Here is a 27,292-nt window from a genome sequence, read left to right as displayed (position 1 = left end):
ATAAATTTCAATTCTATGCTAATCAAGTTAAGATTGAACTTGAGTCTGCAAAAAGAAGAAAGAATTAAAAACAGGAGGGAAAAAAAAAAGGTTCACTGAGTCTTCCTAATTAACGAGTTTCGCTTCAGAAAATTACTAAGAATTCAAAATTCTAGGCCTTAGAGATCCTTGCTTTCATCTGCAGGCTGTTGAAGGTTGACATCATGAATAAAGTAGTGGAGCAGTGAAAAATTCAGCAAATTGCCCTTCTAAGCAAGAATATACACACTTGACCGACCACATACCGTGTCACCCCTGGGCGAGTAGAGGCCAATCAAGAAGTCCATTGCTGCCATTTTCTTTAGAGTGGGGATACAGATCCTCTGGTAATCCACTTTCTTCATTTCCAATCAAGAAAATAGTTGTTTGAAAATAGATTCGCTGATTGGCAAGTGGAAACACGGTATTTCTTAGACTCGGTAAACTGCAAGTAGTAAATTGAATCGGGACAACAGAAAAAAAGCAAGACTTGCAACTTCAATTTCCCTCAGTCAACTCTTTGCCAATTAATGCTTCCATAAAAAGCCCAATTCCTCGAATGTCATTCTCAACTCCCTACTGCCTCCCAGAGTCCTACAACTAAAATTTCAAAGCCATGGAGGCACTAAGACTCTTCATACTCTTCCTTCTTCTATCATCAATAACAATTATCGTTGGAGCATTCAGGGCTGATGACATGATTGATGAAGACGAGGACTTGAGCAACTTCGATGATTTTCTAACCCCTGATTTTGGAGGATCCAAGCCTTTGATACGACTAAGTGGCCGCTCCCTTGCTCAGCAAAAACTTCCGGGAAATTATACCTGTGACGTATATCCAAGAGTTTGTCGTCTGAAGGGCAGTGCTGGACCAGATTGCTGCTACAAGAAATGTGTCAATGTGAAGACTGATAGCTTGAACTGTTTTATGTGTGGCCACAAGTGCAATAATGGTGAAATCTGCTGCAACGGAAAATGCAGGAACATATTATCCGATAAGAATAATTGTGGTGGATGCAACAACAAGTGCAAATCTGGTGAAATCTGCTGCAATGGAAAATGCAGGAGCATAGTATCCGATAAGAATAATTGTGGTGGATGCAACATCAAGTGCAAAGCTGGTGAATTCTGCTGCAATGGAAAATGCAGGAGCATGGTATCCGATAAGAATAATTGTGGTGGATGCAACATCAAGTGCAAAGCTGGTGAAATCTGCTGCAATGGAAAATGCAGGAGCATGGTATCCGATAAGAATAATTGTGGTGGATGCAACATCAAGTGCAAACCTGGTGAAATCTGCTGCAATGGAAAATGTAGGAGCACATCAAACGATAAGAACAATTGTGGTGGATGCAACATCAAGTGCAAATCTGGTGAAATCTGCTGCAATCGAAAATGCAAGAACAAGTCGAACGATACTATAAATTGTGGTGGATGCAACATCAAGTGCAAATTTGGTGAAAACTGCTGCAACGGAAAATGCAAGAATACATTGTACGATAAGAACAACTGCGGCGGATGCAACATCAAATGCAAACCTGCTGATCGCTGTGATTATGGGTTCTGCGGTTATGCATAAAATTCTTGGTTACAAAGGCTCAATCAATACTTATACTTTTTCATTGTTTCTTCATACTGAAATTTCCCTCTGTTCATTTTGATTACAATTACAAATTCTGTGAGAGCTATGTAACATATAATTACTTTTAAAAATGCTTTGTTGTTAATCACTTCTTACGTGAATTCCAGTCTGGAGGGTGAGAGTGATGTCAATCTGCGACTTGTGAAGAAGGTGTTTACCAAATAAAGGCTTGGAAATAAAGCTTAAAAGAAGCCAGTAATATACTAATAAATTACAGTCAAAATGTGCCATGTTGCAAAGTTACAAGTCCTTCTCGAAGAAACTTTGCAGAATTGCAAATTATGTCCCGACTGAAGTCCCAGGCCGGGTTGTTCTTTTTACCTCAACTGATGATCAGACCGCGGTGTCATGTGGCTTCAGTTTATACAATGTAATCCAGTAAACCAGAGTAAATCCCGCATATTTCCTCTATTTAGTTAGAAAAATAAATTGTCATGATGAAATCTGCCATTTCTTTAAATTTGAGTTAGATGGGCTTTAAGTTCTAGTACCATTATACATATATATATATATATGTGTGTGTGTGTGTGTATGAATATATGTATATGTTTATATTTATATTTATTTATTTATTGTGTCTGTTATTCTGGAATCACAAAGTTTATTTTCTTCCCATGACAGTTGTTTTAACCATTTAATTGTACCATGGTTATCGGAAGGAGATCTGAGGTTCTACTATTACTATTGTGAGCGTAATTTAAGAATATGTTTGTAGTCATCTCCTTATATTGTTGTTGGGTACGTGTAATCTTGTTTGTTATAATTAGACAATATGTTGGACAATAACATGTTAGTTGTAATCTTATTAGAAAAATCAGAACAATTGGTTCCACTAATCATACAAAGCAACAACGCATGCAGAATTATTTTGTAAGTGATAACAAAAATATGAACAACTAATAACAAATAAACTTTGACATAAAAATACAAAATCCATCATGAGTAGCATGTTTTTGACATGAATTATCGAATGCATTCTCTTTAACAAAGAAATTGAAGATGTATACTGAGCAAAACTGACTTATATTGCTTTATCAGCCATTAATTGCGAACTTATCACCCATTATAAGATCAAGATTTACCATGTAGGTTCCTATGGTAACAAACACCAAAGATGTATATGTTCTAAATTTAACCTAATACAATGGAAGAAAATAGGAGAAAAAAAACCCTAATTAAGTATAGATTACAGTGTATACACTGTCAGCGTTGGATGAATGATAACTATGTAAAATTTGAATTTGAAATTCAACATTTGCACACATGTCATGAATCTAATGATTATAGTATATAAACTGTCAGTATATATAAGATTTACTCATTAAGTATTAGCTAAAAACGGTGATTGAAAGAATGATAATTACGTGCCAAGTAATTGTGTTGAACAGGTTGGAAATACATGTGGGCACAAGCAAATTTTAGACTCGAAGACTAAACGGGCAACTTTCTTGTCACAATCCCATTAGTTAGTAATGCACAGGAATTTGCAGATGGACTTTGACTGAACGAACATTAAGCCTATTAAACATTGACGAGCACTGGCAACAAAGTCGTGAAAGAAAATAAATCCAACTCTTGCACTGCATGTAATTGAATATTATAGTGCAACTGGAACTGATTAAACAGTTGAAAAAAAGAAAAAAAAAAAAACCCGATGAGTTGATCAAAGAGGTGGGCTTCAATTCGAATGGTCACATTAATAGTAGAACATATTTGGTGCCGCTGACTTTTGCTGCTTGCCGGCCGTAAAATGCTATAGGAATTAGAATTTGAAAAATTTGGCCATCTTGGTTTTCCTTGAAGGCAGAAAGTACATGAAACTGTCAACGTTATCAATTTCATATTCACCAACTTGATGTTGACTGTAATTAGGAGTTGGGATCAAGTTGATATAATGGAATACAACTTGATGAAATTATATATATATATAGGTACGAATATTCTTCCTGTTGGTAAAATTTAAGAATGTATTTGTCTTACTGTTCAATTTCAAGGAGCTTAAAACACAGGATTTCGATTCTAATATAATAGGTATTACATAGTCTTAGCATTTGTCAGCCGTCACAGCTCAATCCAGTTTACAAGAAAAATATTTATGTTACGACTTTGAGATTCAACATGCTAGCATGTCTCAGAAGGTTTGTTAGAGGGAAAAATATATAGGCGAAGATGTGCCAAATTTTCCCAATTCTTTTTAAGATTTCAGAGATCAACTATAAGAAATTAGGAATAAAGGGACAACTTGTACTGTCTTGACTAGCATTTATCTCTCATTTTTAACCTCACATTGACTTTATTTATGTAGAAAGGTATTTTAGGAAATCAATGAGTATTACTTCCCTGAGAACATTTATAATGCAGAACTAGGGGCGAAAAAAAAAAAGGATTTGGGGGCAAGACTAGTAAAGGTGTACAAGTACATAAAAGGAAGTCTAAGATTGCGACGATATAAGTGAAAACTGTTAAATTTTAAGATTAAATGAAGGATTTCTAAAAAATCTTAATGGGGAGAGGGTAAAGTCTAATTTCTAAAAGGATATAAAAAATTTAATTTTTTTAAGGAGGGAAAAAAGAATTTCTAAAGTCTTGTGGGTGCCTCCTTCCCTCCACATCCACCAGTATTTCAGGAATTAAAAAGAGAGAAAAAAAAAAGGAGGTGATTTTCATTAAGTTCAGTCAGTAGGGGAATTATAAATAGTTGACTTCTTCTTTTTTTTTTTTTTTTGGCAACGATAACATTTGTATAAACTAATTTAGTCTATGTAGGGGAATGATAAATAGTTGACTTGTTTTTTGACAATGATAACATTTGTATAATCTAAAAAATCTAAAGAGGCTAATTTGTCTTATTCTACAGGGAGGGGGTCTAAAGAAACTGTAAAAAGGGAGAAGCCAATGTCGGCTTTGCTTTGAGAAGAAACTTTTTAAAATACTTTTATTGTTAAATTTAAGAAACTAAGAAGATCATTGTGAATTCTTTCTCCTTTATTATTATTATCATTATTATTATTATTATTATTATTATTATTATTATTATTATTATTATTGCGTCCAGTTTCTTATCTTAAAGTAACCAAAATAAAGGAACCAGATATTTCCATTTTTGTGCTTCAATAACTATGATATATTTCAGGGCTAGACGTTCACTTACGCGAGTATTAAAATCATGAACCTAGATAATAAGTCGTGAAATGCAGTTGCAAGTTTCATATACGGTAATGAATTTTGCGGAAACAATTGAGCTTCCTTTTCCCTTTTTCGCAGGAAAATAAGCAGAAGCAATAGAATGTGATAATATATATATTTTTTTGAGAACGAATCTTCCATCCCACTCATTGTTCCATTTTTTATTATATTTTTATTTTTCCTTTATAAACATCATATTATAATTCTTTTTTTCTGTCTTCATAAGATTTCAAGAAATATTAACAAGGTAATACACGAAATTCAACAAACTAAAAAGAGCAAAATTAATTGTTTAATGAAAATTTTGTGAATTTTCTATTGTAAATTTTACTTTTCTATTATATATTATCTTTTTAGACTGTTGCATTTTATTTTTTACTCCCTTAGAGTTATTTCAATTTAAGAAAATAAAAAAATATAAAGTATAAATGTTTATGCAAAAGAAATGAGAATATAATAAATAGTGAAATAAAGAGCGGAATAGAAAATTGGAGGGAAGATCTGTTGTTGCGTTTCACATGAATTAAAATAGGATAAAATACAAAAAAGTCTCCTGTGGTAAACCTAATACACAGAAAAGCTCCCTGTGGTTTCAAAATATACAACACGACCGTACTTTGAACTAAATTGTAAAGGTGACGGAATCCGTTAAACTTAACGGAAATGACTTATTGGAACCTAAAAAAAAAAAATTTATACCTAATTTTTAACAAATATACCTGTTTTATCCCTTAACCCTCAATTCTCTCTATCTAAAGAATAAAACAAATGATTTTTTTGAGCTGTCTTTTGCTTAATTATATCAGGGTATTTTGGTTATTTTCTCCATTTCCATTAAGTTTAACGGATTCCGTCACCTTTACAATTTAGTTCAAAGTACGGGGTGTCGTGTTGTATATTTTGAAACCATGGAGATTTTTCTGTATATTAGATTTCCCACTGGGACTCTTTTGTTTTTTACCCATTAAAATAAAGTTTTAAGGCAACGAGTCAAAGGTGGGTCCGCTCTGCTCCGTAGGGTCAAATTAGGAACCTGAAATGTTAGTACTGTATAATTGTATATGATAGTCAAATCACAGACGCTAAGAACACTTTAAGTGCAAGTGTAACGAATTCCAAAATCAAAGTTCAGAAATCCAAGCAGGATTCTGGTCTCATTCTGGGCTTTCTAGACCTATTTAAACGTTTCTTGTGAGCTCTGGTTCGAGTGGTTTCTAAATTTAAGCAGCTAACATCCATTGACCTGCAAAATCCACATCTGACTTTTAACAACTCCAGATTTATCTGCCCAAACTTAGAAAAAAGTTACATAATCCATCACTTTGGCTAAGATTAGGATAGTATTTGACGACTAACTCAGTACTCAAGGTTCTTGGTAAATAAATTAGGACTTAAAAAAGTTGATCAAGTCTTAACTGTCCGTGACAATTTAGCTTCATGATGTTTGCCTACCAGAACTTTAATTTGTTTTATATTGAAGGTAAGGATATCTTTTTACGAAGGTAGAGTACCTTTTTCCAAAAACAATTCTAATTTAGTGATACTTTTCTAATTTAAAATATATATGCACGATCAATGAGGCACTATTATTCCTTTTTTTTTTTTTGGGAAAAAAACGCCAACGAGGCCACTCCTTTTATTTATTATGCTGAAAAAGAGATCCCAAGTATTCAACTGAAAGAATTTTTTTCTGATCTTCAATCAACATGATGGTTTTTCCATCTTTGTATCTCTCTAATTTCCACTACCTTCGCGTGTGAAAATCAAAATAATGAGGGACAAAAACTCACGGTTACTTATTCCTAATCTGTCAAATGTGTGGTAGCCTGCTGACTTATTTTGGTGGCAGCAGTCTTCCTTTCTTGAAGGGCTGATATTTCTTCCACTGCCTAACTTAGGTTTGCTTGATTGAAGTTTGTTCCTAGCCGTTCTAGTAGACTATCCCACTAACGATGCAGGGAATACCACGTTCTTTCCATGCAATTCTTGTCTATATAAACTCTTGTTCCTCCATTACATCCACCCATCCAAATTTCAAACTTCCTCCAACTAATCCCTCATTCTTTCGTTCTTCAGCTTATAAAATTGAAAATTGGACCAGGGATTGAAATGAAGTGCGCAAAGATTTTAGTACTACTTGCAATGGTGATGGCGATGGCCTTGGCCATTACAATATCAGCAGCAGAAGCATCTAGAGACGAATCATTTCTTGGCAACAAGGAAGGCTCTGAAGTAGCTGATTCCTCTGAAATTTCTTCGCCTGAAGATGAAGCACCAATATCACTTCGTGGGACTAACCGCTTCCTTCCCCAAAAATATAGGGCCAAAATGACATGCAACAATTACCCCAGAGTATGCCACATAAGGGGAAGTCCAGGGCCAGATTGCTGCAAGAAGAAATGTGTGAATGTTTTAATTGACAGACTAAACTGTGGCATGTGCGGGAAGAAATGCAAGTACCCAGAGATCTGTTGCAAAGGAAGGTGCGTGAATCCATTGTCAGATAGGAGACACTGTGGAAGTTGCAGCAATAAGTGCAACAAAGGTAGCTTTTGTGTTTATGGAATGTGCAGCTACGCATAGAAATCGCAGCACTGATGCCACACATCTCTTATAAAGAAGACTGAAACCATTTATAGCTAGGCAACATGCATGTAATTAACTGACTATTGAAGCACTATTACTTGGTCCTAAATATTCGTTTGTGTACAAGGAATAATGAAGGAAAGCCTTCCCATAGTCTCTCGGGTTGGTTGTCTCTTCAATTGGTTATTTGTTTTCAATTTCCTATATGGGTATTTCCGTTGTAATTGCTTGCAATTTTCAAGTCATACGTAGAACATTATTTCAGAAGTTCAAAGAAAGTATGAAATGATTTATTTTTAAATCCAGAACATGATCAAAAAAGGTGTTTTTACGCAAGAATTTGGAAAATTAAGAACTAAGCATCCAAAACAAGTACTTTGACGAATCCTGACGTTATTTGAACTCAACCATAATATGAGCAGCACAAACATCTAAAAGAATAACTTCTGATCCATGGTATTAGAGTTGGGTATTGGGTTTGATACTATGCCTCAAAAATTTATGGTAAATTATCTAAAATTCTCATTTTCTTTTTAGTTTTTACAATATTACATTTTTGCCATTTATGAATTTTATTGAATAGACAACACTTATGGTAAATTACCTAAAACATTAGCCCTTATTAATCATTTCATAATAAAAATAAAAATATAATATAAACAATATACCAATAATTAAACTACTTGACTAGCGCTCGAGTAACACAAATGGATGTCCGAACTCGACTTGGTATATGCATTGATCTACTCGAGTTCGAGTTTAAACTCGATCAAATCGAGTTTGAATCGAGTATTTGACTGAATTGCTCGTGAGTAACTTGCAAGCGACTTAACTCACCAGCAACTCTAATCCTAGTTGGTGCTAACAATACAACAAAATATTTTATTTACATTAACAAATTCAATAAACACTTTTCTCCAGAATGAATTCTTCTAACAATGACAAAATTTACTTGTTAACAATCAACGCGAGTAAATACAAGCAACGCATAGTATATACTTTTGGTTGCGGGGCACAAGTTCAAACTCTTCTTTTTCGGGGCGTGTAGTAATGCATTACTCCTCTACTTTAGAGTAAATTTCCCTCCCAGTAACCACATTTGGTCCAATTGACTTTCTCCCAGTATAGGTCACTGTAACAGAAGTACAGATATTATTGATTGACAGAAAATAATAAAAGGAAGTAAACAAATAAAAAAAAGTAAAAAATAAAAGTAAAATGCAGAGAAAGCTCGAGAAGGGAAGTTAAGAAAAACCTGCCCATGTTGGAGCGCTTTTGTACATATAATGGATATGACATATATTGCATGTATATGGTGTCTTTCCTTTGTTTAAGCCTAACGCAATGTATAGACATGCTTGTTGAAGAACAAAAGGAAAATGGATGCAAAAATATTCGTATTATACTAAGTAGATTTTGAGTTATAATGTTGCCTTCTTATTCAAAAACTTTTCCTTTTTAACTTTGACAAAAGAAGATATTTTTCCTTTTATATTGCTGAAGGTGGCATTATTCTGAAGTTCATAAAATGACGTACGAAGCGGATTTCTTCCAATAATCATATTTACTTTTTCAACATATTTGCAAATAATTTAGTCGTTTGAGGAGTAAAGTGCTTTCTATATAATGCTTCCGTTTCGCTACTTGATGCACCTATACGAATAAATGTAATTAAGGGTAAAACTCGAGGGTTATTATGAGTTGCAATGTACGTATATAACATATAAGCAAGCAAATATCCTTTTATTGAAAAAAATTAATAATATGACTTCACTAAGAAACATAAGGCTGCTAGAAGAAGACATAAATAAATACTTAGATATTAGTTTGGTGAGAGAAATAAAGTACCTTAATTTGAGCGATGAGTGATGAAGATTTTTTTTAATAAACTTCTAATCTTCCTGCTAGGTATATATATAAATGCCATGACGTTTATATGCATCGCATGATATATATGTGTGTGCATATGTGCTTTTGGCAACGAAATCTTTAGAAATCAATTCATAATCTGCCCAAAAAGATAAATTATGATTATTGGATTGAATGACATGCATTTTAAACATGGGAACATATCCTATTTATTGACCCATCCATCTCCCAAATTCTCAATTTCCTCGGCAATGGCCAAGTCTGGTGCATTCTTCCTAGCGGTTTCATGGACAATCTTGATATATGGATTTTTTTTTGAGGGTTTGGTATATGGATTTCAACCCCTTCAAGCTCAAAAAATACATAGTATTCCTCAAAATAATACCAATTCCAAAACTCAGACCCTTAATGCAATTGATTCTTGTTGGAGATCAAACCCAAAATGGGATTCAAATCGCCAAGCTTTGGCTAATTGTGCTAAAGGTTTTGGAAGTGATGCCCTTGGAGGGAAGAATGGTAGGATATATGTTGCCACCGACCCCTCTGATGACCCTATAAATCCCAAGCCAGGTACACTCAGATTTGGTGCGATCCAATATGAACCGTTATGGATCATTTTTCAAAGAGACATGGTCCTTAAGCTGGAGAACGAGCTGATAATGAATAGTTACAAGACTATAGATGGAAGAGGAGTCAAAGTTGAGATTGCAAATGGACCGTGCATCACAATTCAAAATGTGAGCCATGTTATTATTCATGGGATTAGCATCCATAGCTGCACGGTAGGGAAACGGGGGCTGGTTCGAAGCACCCCAGATCACGTCGGCCTCAGATTGGGTTCTGATGGAGATGCAATTACTGTATTCACATCTTCTCATGTTTGGATTGATCACAACTATTTAGCTAATTGTGCGGACGGCCTCGTGGATGTAGTCAGTGGTTCGACATCTGTGACTATCTCCAACAATTACTACACTCAGCATGAGGAGGTGACGAATGTAGTACTTCATGGCTTTTTTTTAAATTTTTTTTTTTTAAATTTGGGTTCAATTATCTGAGATTGATGGTTTAGAAATCGATGATACATTTGATTAAGAGTTTGAAATTAATGGTATCATCAGTTAGATTTCAGTTGGGCACCAGGGAGGGACTTAAGTCCCTCCTTGGGCTGTTGGTGAGGGTTCAAATCTCACCAACAGCGAAAAAAATCTAAGAATTGTGTCATAGCACTCCCTTGGTCTAGTTGGGTCTGTATATCTACTAGCCTCTACCACAGTCTCCTTAGGCTCCCCTTCCCCCTAGATTAGGATAGAGTAGGTTATACAAATGTATCGTTGCTAAAAAAAAAAATTTTTTTTTTAAAAAGTTGGGCTCAGCTTTTGACATTTGTTCCCAAGGACCATGGTATGAGCTTACATTGAATATGATTTTCAGGTGATGCTTTTTGGGCATCGAGATGGCAATATTGAGGACCAAATTATGAAGGTGACCGTTGTATTTAACCATTTTGGTTATGGATTAGTTCAAAGAATTCCAAGGTACATTTTAGAGGGATAATGCGAATAATGCAGTCATTTGCAATTTCGCAGGAAGTTATTGATAATTTATCGTATAAATCTTCCTTCCGTTTGATAACTGATTCACTCTCGATGGCCGAATGGATTGCATGGACAAATCATGTATAGGGTTAGGGTCGGCTATGCTCATGTAGCAAACAATTTCTACGAGCCGTGGCTTTTCTACGCAATTGGTGGAAGCTCAAATCCAACAATACTTAGCGAGGGGAATTACTTTATAGCTCCAAACCGTACTGATACCAAACAAGTGCGCAAATTACTACTTCATAGCAACTTATCGTTTTGACAAAAAAAAAAAAAAAAAAACTACTACTACTGCATAGTTTTGTATGACACATGTGTTAATAGTAATAGATTGACGTAAGATTATGCAATTATTTTGGTAGGTTACCAGGAGAGACAATGCTGGTGGTCCGAACAATTGGAAGAATTGGAATTGGAGATCCCTCGACGATGTGTTTGTGAATGGGGCTTATTTTGTTCAGTCTGGAAATGGAAGCTGCTACCCTAATTATAATGGATCTCAAGTATTTACTGTGGCTTCAGGAGATTTGGTTCCTTCTTTGACATCGGATGCAGGTCCCCTCAAATGCTATCCTGGAGTTGCGTGCTGATTTTTGAGTCGATTACTTAGATCAATAGTCATATCAATTATAGGCCTTTTCTTGGCTGTGATGTACCATGAATCAAAACAAAAGTTACATCTATGTTAATTTGAGGGTGCATGCAAACAACAGCTTAGCTAGCCATAGAATTCAAAGAGAATTGGTTAAGAAGTCCGTGCTTCAACCAAGAATCAAATATAATATCACATGCAAATTATTTCCTCCTGTCGCATTCGGGTTCTTGATGCATATACTGCAACGGACTCAATCATTGAGTACTTAATATGAATTAAACACTTAAGAAAATAGTGTGTTGGTACTTGTTACAGCCCAATTTGAAAACTAGAGTTGTATTTTGCATTTGATTCACTAATTTTGCTTTGCGTTGCTGCATCTCAAAAGAGCGTACTGATGGCACATCTATTGCTACTAGACATGCTACACAAAACCTTTCCCAGAATTAACACTTCCAGTCATATACTACATCATGGTTTTATGATAGTAAACAAAAGAACAAAATAAAAATGGCTTTTAATTAGCTAGAGTACCTGAAGATGTTGCAGTAGGCAGTAGTGCTTCGTAATCTCTAGGTCAACTTATCTTTATATCTCGTGCCATCACGTTCATCTAAAGCGTTAGAAAATCAAGCCGAAATCCTCCTAAACAACTTATTAATCATTTCCTGACGAATGCTCTAAACATGGTGACCACCTCCTTAACCATTTCGCAGTTGACATGCTAGCTATTTGTTCTCCTTCCATCTCCCAAATTCTCTAACCTCAGCCATGGCAAATTCTAGTTTCTTGCTACTGCTTTCATGGATCTTAATCTGTTGTTTTTCAACCTTCCAAGCTCATAAAATTCATATCACTCCATATAAAACTACTCCGACAAATTTTAATCCCATAAGTCCATATTACCCCCAAAAGAAAGCCATGAACATAATTGATTCTTGTTGGAGATGGAACCCAAAATGGGCTTCAAATCGACAAGCCTTGGCTGATTGTGCTAGAGGGTTCGGAAACGCTGCTTTAGGAGGGAAGAACGGCGCCATATATGTTGTCACTGACACGTCCGATGACCCAATAAATCCTAAACCAGGTACACTTCGATATGGCGCTACCCAAGATAAACCCCTATGGATCATTTTCCAAAGAGACATGGTCCTCAAGCTGGAGAATGAGCTGATGGTGAACAGCTATAAGACTATTGATGGAAGGGGTGTCAAAGTTGAGATTGCCAATGGACCTTGCATCACTATTGAAGGTGTCAGCCATGTTATTATTCATGGGATCAGCATACACGACTGTAAACCTGGAAAACGTGGTATGGTCCGAAGTAGTCTGAATCATGTTGGAGAGAGAACGGGTTCTGATGGAGATGCAATTGCTGTATTTGCATCTTCTAATATTTGGATTGACCACTGCTATTTGGCTCGTTGCACCGATGGTCTTATTGACATAATCCATGCATCAACTTCCATTACTGTCTCAAACAATTACTTCACTCAGCATGACAAGGTGATCAAGAACATCTTTTATCATGATTTTCTTTTTTCCTTTTCCATTTAAGTACTTTATCCGGCATTAAAGGAATTAAAATATCATGTTAAGCATATGATGAAAGTCTGAGAATGGGAAAGTCTATGCTAGGGAGTCCAATAGCTTGCCATTTCCACCAAAAAAGAATGGAGCCATTATCACTGAAAATTCTTTAGCATACACTTCGAAAATGGAATTTCATTAACTGATCATCGATGAGTGAGATGTTGTCGTCTGGATGAATTTCAGGTGATGCTGCTTGGGCATCAAGATGGCTATATTGCAGACAAAGTTATGAAGGTGACAGTGGCATTCAACCATTTTGGTCCTGGATTAGTCCAAAGGATGCCAAGGTAGACGAGTTCCAGCCATCCATGAATTCTAAGTCTTCTAAAAGCATTTAAATGGATTAGTCAATCATTGCATGTTTGAGAACTGACTCAATTTCTTGGATCCATTGCTTGATTTCAGGGTTAGGTACGGCTATGCTCATGTAGCAAACAATAGGTATGACCAGTGGCTTATGTATGCAATTGGTGGAAGCTCAAATCCAACAATATTAAGCGAGGGAAATTACTTTGTAGCTTCAAAAAATCCCGACTCTAAACAGGTGCAGAAAAATCTAGCTCCCCAATTTCGTAAGTAGCTCTGTATGAATACATCTACTAAAAAAATGATGCAATCTGTGGTGCAATTATTTTGATAGGTTACCAAAAGAGACATTGAAGGGGGTCCAGGAGTGTGGAAGAATTGGAAATGGAGAACCTCTAAGGATGTCTTTCTTAATGGGGCTTACTTTGTTCAATCTGGATTGGGAAGCTGCTCTCCTCTTTATTCTGCATCTCAATTATTTTCTGTTGCTTCAGGATTCTTGGTTCCTTCTTTGACTTCGGATGCTGGTCCTCTCAATTGTCATCCTGGAGAGGCATGCTGATTTAGACCGATTTAAATAAAAAAAAATCATATTATTGGAATATTGCACCCTTTTATATTTCCTCCTTTAAAAGTAAGCATCTTCTGTAATAGACGAAAAGAACTCGGATTGTTGTGGGAGGGTTCCAAGGAGATTAGAAGGAGAAAAGAATGAAAGCTTATAGTATGGATTATAAAAATTATGTACCACATGCATGGCATTTGCTAAATATTACAAATCAAATCTTTAAAGAAAAATGATAATTCTTTTACATCTCTAATTACTTTGTTCCATCAAGTATCACCTCCTTCTTTTGCTAGCCTAGCAAAAGAAAAGGAATGAGCAATCGAGATTCAGAAATGTCATGAAAATTTGAAGTACAGTATACAGAATCTGGAGAAAAAAAACTAAATATAGAAAATCACAAAAAAAAAAGAAAATAGGTACAACAAAAGTCATGTGGGACTATATTGATGGTGAAAAGAATTTTTTCGAAAGCATGCATCCAGTAATTTTGTGATTCAAGTTACCCAAAAAAAAAATTTGAGTGACTATGAGAATACTAATCAATGACAGAGAGACAGAAAAAAAGTAGAGAAAAAATAATCAAAAGCGAATTAGAAAAAGGAGGTACTCGGATAAAGATTAAAAGAGAGGAAGTTTTTGATGGTCAAGAAAATGAAAAAAAAAATTTCTATTTCTTGTTTCTTTAAAATGTGGAAAATATATAATCTTATAGTCATCACATTGAACCATGATAAATGTCAAACAATCATAGATTTAAGATACAACTATCAAACCGGAGGAGTTTTAGGAAACTAATAAACTAGAGAGGAGAAAAAATATATGGGAAAGAATGACGATTATCATGGATTTAAGAATTGGAGAGAGAAAAGGCAGAATTGAACTCAAAACTTTATATTCATACGATCTAAACTTTAATCATTAGACCAAAACATTATCAATATTTATTGATTGAATCTATCAACAACTTAGATAAAGATTACAAAAGTTGGTGCAGCTGACTCTTACGAGGAAAACCAACCTTCTTCAAAGGAGTTGGCCACCACATATCTTGTGAGGTGAGAAGTCAAAGATTCAAATCTTATCTCCCATCTAAAAGTTACTATTTAATGTGGATTTTCTAAGATCCATATGAGTGCTTGATGCACCTGTATGGTCCGATGGTGGTTCAGTACCCATTGGTTCTTGATGACCCTGTTGGGTCATTTTCCGTAGTATTGGTTAGAATAGAATTAGGAGTATGAGTAAATGTAGATAGTGACAATAGACAAAAAAAAAAAAAAAAAAGGACTCTTACGAGGAAGAATGACTGTACAGGTGTTAGGAGACGAACAGTTTTGGACCTTTTGGTAAGTTTCAAGACTTAGATACTAAAAAATACAAAATAGACAGAAGAAAATAACATGAGAAAATTGAGAAGTGCATTTATGGGCGTAAAAAAAAATCACTGTCATACCAATGAAAAAGAAAAAACCTTTGTCGTACGAGATAAAATGGACATAGCAAGATGATATTGAAACAGAACGGAGACTTAAAGGGGAGCGGTAAAATTCAGGTCATGTGAATTCTAAATATGTACTAGTCACTGTCCAATGCATAGGTTAATCCTTATCTTTCAAAATCAAATAAGAATTTGTGACTAGAAATTAATACTAAATATGAACTTTTATCAATTCAAAGGAGATTCCAAATTTTACCAAAGAGAAGAAGGAAATGGAGGGATTTGGTTTGGTTAGATATTAAGGACGTACGGTATATAATATAAGTGTACAACTTACCTTCTTGCTTTTTATTATCCTAATTTCACTTTTCCGACTACCAGTTACTAGTCTCATTTTCCTCGCTTTGCATGAACATTATTATATTTTAGTTTACCAAAACTATTCCTAATGCACATCTGAATGGAAAGAGAGAATCTTAGTAGTAATATATTATGTGAAAACATTCATCCTCCATTCAAAATTGGCTAATATTCAATGATCAAGAATTTAAAAGTCAATAGCTTCTTCTCCTAACTATTTTCCCCCTCGCACCCCTCCAAGGGGCAGAGGGAGAGCGGTAGGGAGCCTAATGTATAAACAACATCTTTGGTGGTCAAATAATATAGAAATGCCTCATTTCTACACTCAAAACTTGGATTCATAAGAAAAGTCAATGAAACAACCTGAATTCGTGCAATCACATCTTTTGCGTCCCCTAAATCTTCGAGAAAACAATACCACGAGAAAGTCGTCTAAGTGAATCGTGTGTGCCACCTTGTAATCTTGTACACAATTGACATATTACATCTTATAATCACAAGTAAATTATCACTTCCCAAGCCATGGCCTCCCAGGGTTTTCATTTGCTACTGATCATCATAACCAGTCTTCTAAGCATCACTTTCTCCACCTCCCAAGCCGCTGGCCCTAGTGCATCTAAGCCCGCCAGAAAAGTCATGAATATCATAGACTCTTGCTGGCGAAGCAGGTCTAACTGGGCAGATAACCGGCGTGCATTGGCCGATTGCGCTATAGGCTTCGGCAAGAATGCAATCGGTGGAAAATATGGTGCAACATATATCGTCACAGATCCATCCGATAATCCCGGACACCCAAAACCGGGCACTCTTAGACACGGTGTTGTACAGACAAAACCATTGTGGATTATATTTGCTAGGGACATGGTTATAACTCTGAAAAATGAGCTGATAGTAAATAGTTTTAAGACCATTGATGGGAGAGGGGTGAAAGTGGAGATTGCTTATGGACCATGCATCACAGTACAACATGTTAGCCATGTGATTATTCATGGGATTAGCATTCATGACTGTAAGCCAGGGAAGGCTGGCATTGTCCAGAGCAGTTCAACCCACACAGGCCGCCGTGGTGGCTCGGACGGAGATGGCATTGATATCTTCGATTCTTCCTATATATGGATTGATCATTGCTCTCTTGCGAGGTGCAGCGATGGCCTCATTGACGTTATCCATGCTTCCACTGCCATTACCATTTCCAATAACTATTTTACTCAGCATGATAAGGTCAGCAAAATGCTTATATATTTATACACATATATATATATATATATATTCGACTAGATTTCGCTAGAAATTACACAATATTTGTGAGCCTTTCATGTAATTTAGTTTCGTAGGTACAGCAGATTTTCTCACTGGGTTTCATTGGCAGGTGATGTTATTTGGGCACAACGATAAGAACACAGAAGATAAAGCCATAAAAGTTACGGTAGTCTTCAACCATTTTGGTCCTGGTCTTGTGCAGAGGATGCCAAGGTTTGGGAATTCTTCAGTTTTTTTTTTTGTCTGAATATATATATATATGACTCATGCACATCAGTTTAACGTATAATCCTCTCAGGGTTAGGCTAGGTTATGCGCACGTGGCAAATAACAGGTACGATAGATGGGAGATGTATGCAATTGGTGGAAGTGCCAATCCAACCATTTTCAGCGAAGGGAACTATTTCATGGCTCCGGACAGTCCTGATGCTAAACAAGTAAGGTCAACTGATTTCTTGGTGAGGCAAGAATTGCCGTTGTTAGAATCTCTTTGGATGCTATCTGCATTCTAGATGTTCTTTCACCTAATCAGCTTGCCAATCCAAATTATATGACCAACAACATTAATTCACCAATCTTGTGATATCACTTAAAACCTTTAGAGCAGAGAGATCTTCTAATCATGTAACACTTGCAAGATTTATAGTTTCTTTAATACCTAGTAATTACTAGCTTGATTGAACAGGTGACGAAGAGAGAGGCTAAAAATGGTTGGAAAAATTGGAAATGGAGGTCCTCCAAAGATAAATTCATGAATGGAGCATATTTTGTTCAATCTGGATATGGAAACTGTGCGCCTGGTTACAATAGATATCAGAATTTTCCGGTGGCCGATGGTTCGTTGGTACCTGCTTTAACAGCTGATGCAGGCCCCCTACGCTGCACTACGAATAAAGCTTGTTAGTTGATGTCTGCGTTAATTCCACCATGTATCATAACCAATTAATCTTGAGGAGTTAGATTTTTTTTATGACTTCTTTAATCAGAAGAAAGATCCAGTATTCAGCACCGGTTTGGACTGGTGCCTGTGCCTTGCACCATAATATTGGTGCCATCATGATAACCTTAAAATTGTACACCTACAACCAGTGGCTAAATATTTAAGGCCTTTGATAAAATAAAATAAAATAAATTTGAATGCCTTACGAGGAAGCAAGTGATTTATGAAATACATATCTTGTACCTTTTGGAATGTTCGTGCAGACTGTTTAAATCATTTCCATTTCAAATCTCGGCATGGCACAATGCAACTACTGAGATAATATATAATTTGCATATTCTAATTGATTTTATAAAATTCCACCAAGTAGTTATAAAATGTTTGGTAACTAATTTCCCATAATTTAAGCAGTCCAATTTTTGATAATTTAATAGCAACTTTTATAAAAGTACTTGTGTCAGAAGTGCTTCTTTACAAGTTATCACAACTCCAAAGGGAGCCTAAATCTAATGAGCTTAAATGTAGCTTATACATGTTTATTGAGTTGAATCAGTTTGGACTTGAAGAATTAACAATTGCTGAAACTTGTTTAGGCTGGATGTGATATAGTTAAGTGTACCATTGTTGGATGAATGTGAGGATAGCTTGCCTAAGTGCTCTGTAGCTGTATATATGTTTCATCCCTACGTTTGTAGCTATACAAATTCTAAATGTATAGGCCAATTTGAAATAATCCATCTAAATGTATAGGCCAATTCATTCTAACAAATTTCGATTTTTAGGAACCAATACAAAACAATTCCCTGTAAACTAACTAAAAAGAACATTGGAGAAGTTAAAAATCTGGGACATTTCTAAATTTCAAGTGACACGAGGGATTTGTTCATAAGCCAAGTGTGCACTAGATCATTTAAGAAACAATGCTAATGCGCTAAAGACTGATAATACTTGAATTCTCTTTCTATAGAGTCTTTCATATTCTGCAATTGCTGTAACAAACTAATAAATTCTTTTTTTTTGTGGCAACTAATAAATTCTTAATTATCCTTAATCTTTAAGATTATCATAACTGCAGGATTTGAAAGTACAGGACAAAAGCAATTTAAATTATCAGGGCACTACGTGCCAAGCTTGCAATTTACGTTCTCCACCAGCTCCAGCTTATATAAGGAATCAGAAGCTCTAGACTACAAGTGCAAGAAAAATCAGTAATATTTGTTTAGAAGTAAATTGATCAACATGAATATCAAGTCTAAAAATGTTGATCATCTTCCCAAATGCTATTCAATTTTCCCTCTCATCCCAATTTATCAAATCTTTTCCATGGCACAATCAAGTCATTTCCTAGTGCTTTCACGGATGCTAGCCATCATTTGCTGTTTCTCGACATTCCAAGCCCTTCAGATAAAAAGTACCCCAGATCAGGACATTGGTTTCAATGCGATCGATACTTGTTGGAGAAAACACGGGGATTGGGCTACCAATCGCCAAGCCTTAGCTGATTGTGCCAAAGGATATGGAGCTGGTGCCCAAGGAGGTAAAAATGGTGCCACATATGTTGTCACTGACCCTTCGGACGACCCCATCAACCCCAAAAAGGGGACACTCAGATATGGGGCAATCCAGAGGGAACCTCTTTGGATCGTCTTTCAAGGGGACATGAACCTAAAACTGAAAGACGTTGAAATTTTTGTTAATAGTTACAAGACTATAGATGGAAGAGGTGCTAGAGTTGAGATTGGAAATGGACCTTGCCTTAGAATCAATGATGTGGAGCATGTTATTGTCCATGGAATCAACTTTCGTAAATGTTTGCGTGGGATACCTGGATTGGTTCGGATTGATCCTGATCATCTTCTTAACACAAGTTCTAATGGAGTACCTGACGGAGATGGCATTAGAATACTTTCATCTAGCCACGTTTGGATTGATCATTGTCACTTTTCTAATTGTGCCGATGGTCTTCTTGACATATCCCATAAATCAACTGCCGTGACTGTGTCCAACAACTATTTCACTCAGCATGACAAGGTAAAATGCCAAAAAAATCAAAAGCCACAGAAACTAATTAAATATATGGTTCAATATCCAGACCAAAATGGGAAAGTATAAACATTAGAAAGGTTGATCTTGATTTCAGCTATTCATAACGTTTGATGTGATCTCTTTACAGGCAATGCTGTTAGGGCATTCGGATAAGTTTCCCCAGGATAACAAGATGTATGTCACCTTGGTATTGAACCATTTTGCTTCTGGACTAACCCAAAGAATTCCTAGGTAAAATCAAGCTCTACTCAGAATTTATTTCAATGGTTTTAATTTGTAAACCGTCTATATATATATATATTTCTTCTCAACTTGGATGGATTCTGGTCTTTTGAAATAATTACAGAGTCAGGTACGGATATGTTCATGTAGCAAACAATAAGTATGATGAATGGGGAATGTATGCTATCGGTGGCAGCTCGTGTCCAACAATACTGAGCCAAGCCAACTATTACAGAGCGAAAAATGATTCTGATGCTAAACAGGTGCTCAAATATTGAATAATTGCTCTTATAATTTGACCATGTCCCATGAATTCTATAGCAAGAAAATGTTTGCATCCCAATTATCTAGAATTGCCTGGGGGATTAACAACGTCGGAGATGTGGCATTTTTTGACAGGTTACCAGGAGAATTTCAAACGATCCGGGGCGGAAAAATTGGTCATGGAATTCCAAGGATGATGTATTTCTTAACGGGGCATATTTTGTTTCATCCGGGAATGTTTGGACGCCTAATTATTCTGCATCCCAAGCATTTGAATTGGCTCCAGGAGGAAGTGTACCTATTTTGACTCTTCATGCTGGTCCTCTCCAATTATAATGAATGTCTCCAATGTATGAATTCAAAGTGATATAATTGATTCCAGATTGTGGGCTTTTGTCTTCTTTATATCTTGTGATCAGCTCCCCATTTTTGGTTTTTACTTTATATCATTTTCATGCATTCTCGTTGCAATATAGAACTATTCAAGATAATTCATAACAACGTACGTCCAACTCAAGATTAAGATTTAATTCTACAGCTGGGCTAACTGCATATTTTCTTGATTGGAAGTGTGATTTTAGTAATTTTGTTATTAACTAAACTAAAAAAACCCAAAAAAAAAAGAAAAATACTTCACGCTTTTGAAAAATTTACATCGTACAAATGTGCATAATTTTATTCCTGTGCAACTGGCTGAATTAATTTCGCAAAGGACAAAATTTTTGCAATCTGTTCCTTTCAGAAATTCCAACAACACTAATGCCTCTTATTTGCTGCTTAATGGAATATGGTTATGTAGTTAATGACTTTCCCAGAAAAAAAAAAAGGGGGAAAGGAAAGAAAAAGAAATGGGAATAACAAGAACTCTGAAAATGTAAGAGCACCAACAGTGCCCAGGAGCCTCAGTTAATTAATAGCCGCCTGTGCAATTGTTTAGAAAGTGAAGGTCAACATTTCGTCAAAATCTTAGTGCTAAACTTGAATGATTGAGATTCATTCATGTACATATACTCTTAACTCATTGAGAAGATGTACGTTTCATAAATTTTCTATAGATCCCCATTATCCCAACTATGGATGCACAGGACTTGTCAATGGGATCAAATCTTAACCTTGGTTCAAAACGCAAATTGTCTCCATACAAATGTTAATTTCAGAAGGCAAATTAAGCAAAAAACCAATTAACATAGTCCAAAAAAATGAACTCTAATTTGTACCATGCAATACAATTACTCTATACTCTATACATGGCCTACCATCATAGCATTTGAACAATCTAAGCAAATAACAATCTCCTGAAACAGAAATGGAGCCTAGAAATGGTGGTGCAAACTGACGCATGTTTGGCCTGGAAGGAAATAGGAGCGCAGATTGGCTGGCCAGAGAAACGTACATGGAAGCAGCTCAAAACTGCATTGAAAAGCCACCAGAAGGGATGAGTCAAATACTTGGTGCAGATGTTATAGGGTTATGATCTAGAGACTGTAATCTCTCCCTAGAAACCAAAAAAAAAAAAAAAAATTGCTGGGCAATAGAAATTCTTTCTATCTTTCTGTTCTTTTACTTTTATTTTCTGCCCGAATCACCAACTTCCGAACTGGCCCTTAGTACCGGGTGATGTCGAAGCAGGCTTTGAATTGGATGCAATATATGGTTTTTACATATAAGTCCTCATACTTCTCTTAAAGTCTCATAGTCAGCCCTTTTTTTATTTATGATTATTCTTTTTTTTGTTTCACTTTTCTAAAATCATAATTCATCTCTAAATCATCTATAAGTACCAAAATTGTCAAATAATATTATTTTTATTATTGAACTAACTAATTTCTAAACTAAAATAATTGCATAGTAATTTAAATTTTATTACTTTCTTGTACTTGTTTTTTAATTTATAGCTACTTTTGTTTTACTGTATTGATATTTTTAATACTCAAGGATAAAAAAACCTACTTTGATCATTTTCTTCTTTTACATGTTTCTACATACTTTTGACATATTTTCACAATTTTTGTATATGAAAAACTACTTCTCACTGCAGCTGTGACCATACGCCACAACTACTGTGTAGTGTAACAACTTTGGTCGTGACTGAGACCACAAATTCGACTTTCAATTATGATCCCATTTGGATATTCTTACGAATGTAGAAGTCATTTTGGATATGGATTAAGGATGTCAATTATTGATAGAGAGCTAATTGTGTATTTTATTTAGAGGAAAAAATCTGAGGAGCCCTTAAACTATTGTCGTTGTCATCTTTTGGCCCCCCATCTAAAATTTGTTTCCGATTGATCCTTAAACAATTAAAAATGCATACTTTAAGGACTTCTGATGACTTTAACCACAAATCTGACCGGAAGTAAAGGGCATTTTTGTCCGTTCATGTTTGCACCCTCGGGACCAGCAACTAAGTAGCGTAAAAAGAGATTGAAAGATGCAACTCTTCAATTCTTAAGTAAGGCAAAATCGAAGCAACGGAAATCCTTTCCAAAAATCGAGTTTTGCCCATTTGTTGAAATCCCATTTCTTGTTGAAATTTCATCTAAAGTATAAGAATGGCTAGATAATCTTTCAATTACAGCTATTGAAGGTTGCATGGGAGAAATTCTGCATTGAAAGCTACAGATGGACAGAGAAATGAAATGGATGATCAGAAGGAGGGATGCATATTTTGACCCATATCTCGTATACGGTAATGTGCTTCTTGATTTGTAAGCTTATATCGTCGGGGTTTGTGTGTGTAATTGTTGTGTTATTATTGAACAATTTAAGGGCTGTTAAAGAATTAGATGTTGGTTGATAGGGGCTTAGATATAGTGGAGTTTAATTAAATTAATTGGGTGGAAACAGGGTCTGAGAGTTTTGTCCTGTTGGTAGGTTGCATGGGGTCCTACTATATCTGTGGTCCATTATTAGTTTACTAAAAATAGTAAATTAATGAAATTTCTGGTATAGAGTTTGACAAAAAATAGTTGATGTTGCATGGGCAATTGTTTATTTAGCAATTTTGCTGCTTATTTTTTACTACTCTATGAATATAGTGAATTTTGACTTTAATTTGATACATGATTGTGCAGAACATGGGAGTGAATATTTTACTATTAGATTGCACTATGGGGGCAAGTTTAATGGTTCGGATTACAGATTTTATACTGGTGGTGAAGTTGATCATATAGATTTGTGTGATGGTGATAGAATGTCAGTGCTTGAGATTAATGAAATGTTAAAAAAACTGGGGTATGGGGAAGAGGAAGCTGTGTTGTACTATTACCTTGAGCCGACAAGTGTTCTACCTGATGGACTAAGGCAATTGCAAACTGATCAACATGTTAACCAGTTCTGTAGTTGGGTACAGGAATATAAGGTGATGGAAGTTTACTGTGACCATAAGACCATTGAAGAGGTATTGAAAATGCAATTCAATGAGCCTGTAGAGACATATGCAGCACCACCAAAATCTGGTGTTTTGATAGAAGAAATAGATGATGAGGGCAGAGTTATAGAGGAGCCTTGTACTGATATGGTATTAACCAAAAAGCCTTTGAATGCTGAAACTCAAAATAAAAAAAAAAAGTGGTGCAAGTGTAGGTGAAAATTTAACAGAAAAACAGGTGCAGAAAGACATTCTTAATGAAAAGATTCCAACCTCACAGGCTGAAATTGAAAGTGGCAAACAAAAGACAACAACTAAAACAGTGGGAGGGGTAGGTACTAGTAAGGGTAGAGACAATGATGCTGCTGATGACACGACCAGCAGCTCAGATAATGAGCAGTTCAGTGCTGATGATAATTTCTGCAGAGATGACTTGATGTTTGAGGATGCAGGCAGTATAGATGAAACAGAAAATGACCAGCAATCTGTGGGAAGGCAGCAGCAGGAGCATGAAGATGTGACTGGAACTTCTAACATTCCTACCCAACAATCACAAAAGAAAGGCAAAAAAAATAAAGCAAGACAGCCTGCAACTTTTCGTTCAAAATCTATAGATGTTGGAGCTGCATTTGATGGGGACAAAATAGATGATCAACTAGATAGTGGGGAAGAGTCATCTGAGGAAAGGGGAGGACATATCCCCAAATTCATTGACTTTATCCCAGAGAGGGACATGAAGAATCCAAAATTCTTTAAAGGGCAAAGATTTGCTGATAGCAGGGAGTTCAAAGAAGCTCTTAAAAACTATGCAATTGTTAATGGTAAACCTGTGAAGCCTTGCAAAAATGAGAGAAAAAGAGTTAGAGCAAAATGTAAGCACCCCTGTAGGTGGTTTGTTTTTGCCTCAACAGTAAATTGTCTACGCACAAATGACTTAGTGGTGAAGTCAATCTATGATAAGCATGAAAACTGTGGCCATGCTTGGAAGAATAGAGCTATTACCTCAAAGTGGTTGGCAAATAGGTATGAAGAGAGGTACAGATCCAACCTACAACTACCTGTGAAAGAGTTAATACAAACAGTTGATGAAGAGTACAGGTCCAAAATCACTAGAGCAGTGGCATATAAAGCAAGAGCACTAGCTACTCAAACTGTGAAGGGTTCAGCTGAAGAGCAGTACAAACTTTTGGGTAGGTACTCTGAGGAGCTTAAAAAAACTCATCCAGGTACAACGACTGAAATTGTATTCATTCCATTCAGAAAACCTGGTGGTAATCCAACATTCATGCGATTCTATTGCTGTTTGAGGCCACTTAAGAGGGGATTTTTTAGTGGTTGCAGGCCACTAATAGGTCTTGATGGTTGTCATATTAAAGGAACTCATCGTGGTCAATTACTAACAGCTATGGGTGTTGACCCTAACAATGGATGGTGGCCCATTGCATGGGCAGTTGTTGAAAAAGAAGCTGGAGAGCAATGGAAATGGTTCCTTCAACTCCTTGCTGATGACTTGAATATTGACAATCAACATCATTACACCTTCATTTCTGATCAACAAAAGGTAAGAATATCAATATAGTTTGAGTGTTAACAATTGTTCCAATAGAAACGATATCCTTCATATTTATCAGTTTGAGTGTTGACTCATGTTTTTTTACCTTTGTAAAGGGATTGGACAGAGCTATGTCTGAGATACTTCCTGGGAGTGAGCATAGATATTGTGTACAACATATGTACAGAAATTTTAAAAAGAAACATCCCGACAAAGCTTTGAAGTCCAAGATGTGGGGTATAGCCACTAGTACAAGTATGGAAGAGTTCAACAAGGCCATGGAAGACATGAAAGATTTTGACTGTGAGGCCTTTAAATGGGTGGAAAAAGCACCTCATGCCAGGCACTGGTGTAAGGCATTTTTTCCAGTCCATACGAAATGTGATATGCTGGTAAACAATATTTGTGAAACCTTCAATGCGTTCATTCTTGAAGCCAGAGACAAACCAATAATATCAATGCTTGAACAAATAAGAGAGAAGATGATGCAGAGGATCCAACAAAGAAGAGAAGGGATATCTAAATGGACTGAACCAGTAGGGCCCCTAATCAAAGAATTGATTGAAGATAGAATTAAGCAGGCCTGCCTTTGGGAGCCAATCTGGAATGGTTTGTATGGCTACCAAGTGAAAGGTCCGCGGGCAGCTCAATATGCAGTAGATTTCAGAAAAAACACATGCACGTGCCAACTTTGGGAGATAAGTGGGATTCCGTGTATTCATGTCATTTCTGCAATGCTGGTGTCTAATAGAAATCCAATGCAGTTCACAGCCCCATGCTACTCAAGAGAGTTGTTTGCTAAAATTTATGAGAATGTCTTGGAGCCAATTAGTGGGGTCTCACTTTGGCCTAATTCTGAACATTTGGAAATGGATCCTCCAGTCGCTTGTGTACAACCTGGAAGGCCAAAAAAGGCTAGAAGAAGGGATATAACAGAGGAAAAGGGAAATGGTACCAAGCTGCGCAAGACAGTTGTGATGCACTGTAGAAAATGTGGAGAGACTGGCCACAATGCTGTAACTTGTTCAAGAGATAGAGGGGCTGAGCAGCAACAGTCCAAACGAGTATGAAATTTGAATTTTCACTAACATTGTTTGTACATTAATCCACATATTGATCTGGCGAGATTTACACTTTCAGGGAAGGAGAGAAAAGTAGGGTGTACCTGAATCTTCTCATGCAAATAAAGAGCAGGGACAGCAATCTAGACAGCCTACCCAACAGCAGAATCAATCACAAAACAACCAACAACAACAGTCATCTCAGGCTAGACAACAACACCAACCACCACCCTTCAATCAGTCAACACAACAGCAAAAGCAACGGCAACCACCTCAGAATCAAGCCTCCAGGACAAAGAAAAACAATACATTGACTGATGCTGAAAAGGGAAGGATAAACTCCAACTATGCTTATCTTGGAAAGCAACCTCCTTTTTCTGTAGGAAGATGGAAAGGAAGATGGGGCAAAGGTAGATCCACAAGAAGTGGTACTCAAAATCAAAGTGAAAGTGCTGGTGGAAGAGGAAGAGGAAGTGGGAATCCAAATCAGGATGAAGTTGCTGGTACAGGAGGAAGAAGAAATGTCAATCCAACTCAAAGTGAGGGTGCTGGTGCAAGAGGAAGAGGAAGAGGAAGAGGACGTGTGCCTTCATCTTCAACTAAGTATTAGATTTGTTGCCTAGTCAATGGCATTGGATGCCTTTTTACTTTTGCTTTCAGAACATGACTTATCTCGTGCTATGTCGAGCATGAAAATGACTTGTCTTTTTGGTGGTTTATTCGTAGATGTCATACAGTTGGACCACCTTTTGTTTGTTAATTAAGTGGCTTGACTCTTGGTATTAATGATGTAATTATATGTTGGCAGTTGG

The 27,292-nt window shown here is 36.1% G+C and overlaps 6 protein-coding genes across 6 annotated transcripts; all 6 read left to right on the top strand.

Annotated features, from left to right (window-relative positions):
• Window positions 1–546: 546 nt before the first annotated feature.
• On the top strand, window positions 547–1,697 carry LOC113709317 (uncharacterized). Its single transcript, XM_027232061.2, has one exon. The coding sequence runs from the start codon at window positions 635–637 to the stop codon at window positions 1,595–1,597; it is 963 nt and encodes a 320-aa protein (XP_027087862.1). The 5' UTR covers window positions 547–634; the 3' UTR covers window positions 1,598–1,697.
• Window positions 1,698–6,884: 5,187 nt separating this feature from the next.
• Window positions 6,885–7,666, top strand: LOC113710628 (uncharacterized). Its single transcript, XM_027233744.2, has one exon. The coding sequence runs from the start codon at window positions 6,956–6,958 to the stop codon at window positions 7,427–7,429; it is 474 nt and encodes a 157-aa protein (XP_027089545.2). The 5' UTR covers window positions 6,885–6,955; the 3' UTR covers window positions 7,430–7,666.
• Window positions 7,667–9,552: 1,886 nt separating this feature from the next.
• Window positions 9,553–11,492, top strand: LOC113710629 (putative pectate lyase 2). Its single transcript, XM_027233745.2, has 4 exons — window positions 9,553–10,290; window positions 10,736–10,839; window positions 10,987–11,125; window positions 11,265–11,492. The coding sequence occupies exons 1-4, from the start codon at window positions 9,553–9,555 to the stop codon at window positions 11,490–11,492; spliced, it is 1,209 nt and encodes a 402-aa protein (XP_027089546.1).
• Window positions 11,493–12,268: 776 nt separating this feature from the next.
• On the top strand, window positions 12,269–13,958 carry LOC113709310 (putative pectate lyase 2). Its single transcript, XM_027232052.1, has 4 exons — window positions 12,269–13,003; window positions 13,274–13,377; window positions 13,496–13,634; window positions 13,731–13,958. The coding sequence occupies exons 1-4, from the start codon at window positions 12,269–12,271 to the stop codon at window positions 13,956–13,958; spliced, it is 1,206 nt and encodes a 401-aa protein (XP_027087853.1).
• Window positions 13,959–16,284: 2,326 nt separating this feature from the next.
• Window positions 16,285–17,926, top strand: LOC113710630 (putative pectate lyase 2). Its single transcript, XM_027233746.1, has 4 exons — window positions 16,285–16,983; window positions 17,132–17,235; window positions 17,321–17,459; window positions 17,708–17,926. The coding sequence occupies exons 1-4, from the start codon at window positions 16,285–16,287 to the stop codon at window positions 17,924–17,926; spliced, it is 1,161 nt and encodes a 386-aa protein (XP_027089547.1).
• Window positions 17,927–19,176: 1,250 nt separating this feature from the next.
• Window positions 19,177–20,899, top strand: LOC113709251 (probable pectate lyase 4). Its single transcript, XM_027231974.1, has 4 exons — window positions 19,177–19,993; window positions 20,136–20,239; window positions 20,355–20,493; window positions 20,630–20,899. The coding sequence occupies exons 1-4, from the start codon at window positions 19,202–19,204 to the stop codon at window positions 20,828–20,830; spliced, it is 1,236 nt and encodes a 411-aa protein (XP_027087775.1). The 5' UTR covers window positions 19,177–19,201; the 3' UTR covers window positions 20,831–20,899.
• Window positions 20,900–27,292: the final 6,393 nt, after the last annotated feature.

The sequence above is a fragment of the Coffea arabica genome, chromosome 9e, assembly GCF_036785885.1.
Source record: "Coffea arabica cultivar ET-39 chromosome 9e, Coffea Arabica ET-39 HiFi, whole genome shotgun sequence".
Classification (NCBI taxonomy): Eukaryota; Viridiplantae; Streptophyta; class Magnoliopsida; order Gentianales; family Rubiaceae; genus Coffea; species Coffea arabica.
This window is presented reverse-complemented; position numbering and strand designations above follow the sequence as displayed.

What these genes read in the sequence shown, in the direction of transcription:
- LOC113710628 (XM_027233744.2), top strand. Translation starts at nt 6,956, where the DNA reads ATGAAGTGCGCAAAGATTTTAGTACTACTTGCAATGGTGATGGCGATG.
- LOC113710629 (XM_027233745.2), top strand. Translation starts at nt 9,553, where the DNA reads ATGGCCAAGTCTGGTGCATTCTTCCTAGCGGTTTCATGGACAATCTTG. An exon ending in TTAGTTCAAAGAATTCCAAG is followed by an intron (nt 10,840 to 10,986) that starts GTACATTTTAGA and finishes AATCATGTATAG; the next exon opens with GGTTAGGGTCGGCTATGCTC. An exon ending in ACCGTACTGATACCAAACAA is followed by an intron (nt 11,126 to 11,264) that starts GTGCGCAAATTA and finishes TTATTTTGGTAG; the next exon opens with GTTACCAGGAGAGACAATGC.
- LOC113709310 (XM_027232052.1), top strand. Translation starts at nt 12,269, where the DNA reads ATGGCAAATTCTAGTTTCTTGCTACTGCTTTCATGGATCTTAATCTGT. An exon ending in ACTTCACTCAGCATGACAAG is followed by an intron (nt 13,004 to 13,273) that starts GTGATCAAGAAC and finishes GATGAATTTCAG; the next exon opens with GTGATGCTGCTTGGGCATCA. An exon ending in AAAATCCCGACTCTAAACAG is followed by an intron (nt 13,635 to 13,730) that starts GTGCAGAAAAAT and finishes TTATTTTGATAG; the next exon opens with GTTACCAAAAGAGACATTGA.
- LOC113709251 (XM_027231974.1), top strand. Translation starts at nt 19,202, where the DNA reads ATGAATATCAAGTCTAAAAATGTTGATCATCTTCCCAAATGCTATTCA. An exon ending in ATTTCACTCAGCATGACAAG is followed by an intron (nt 19,994 to 20,135) that starts GTAAAATGCCAA and finishes ATCTCTTTACAG; the next exon opens with GCAATGCTGTTAGGGCATTC. An exon ending in ATGATTCTGATGCTAAACAG is followed by an intron (nt 20,494 to 20,629) that starts GTGCTCAAATAT and finishes ATTTTTTGACAG; the next exon opens with GTTACCAGGAGAATTTCAAA.
- LOC113709317 (XM_027232061.2), top strand. Translation starts at nt 635, where the DNA reads ATGGAGGCACTAAGACTCTTCATACTCTTCCTTCTTCTATCATCAATA.
- LOC113710630 (XM_027233746.1), top strand. Translation starts at nt 16,285, where the DNA reads ATGGCCTCCCAGGGTTTTCATTTGCTACTGATCATCATAACCAGTCTT. An exon ending in CTTGTGCAGAGGATGCCAAG is followed by an intron (nt 17,236 to 17,320) that starts GTTTGGGAATTC and finishes TAATCCTCTCAG; the next exon opens with GGTTAGGCTAGGTTATGCGC. An exon ending in ACAGTCCTGATGCTAAACAA is followed by an intron (nt 17,460 to 17,707) that starts GTAAGGTCAACT and finishes TTGATTGAACAG; the next exon opens with GTGACGAAGAGAGAGGCTAA.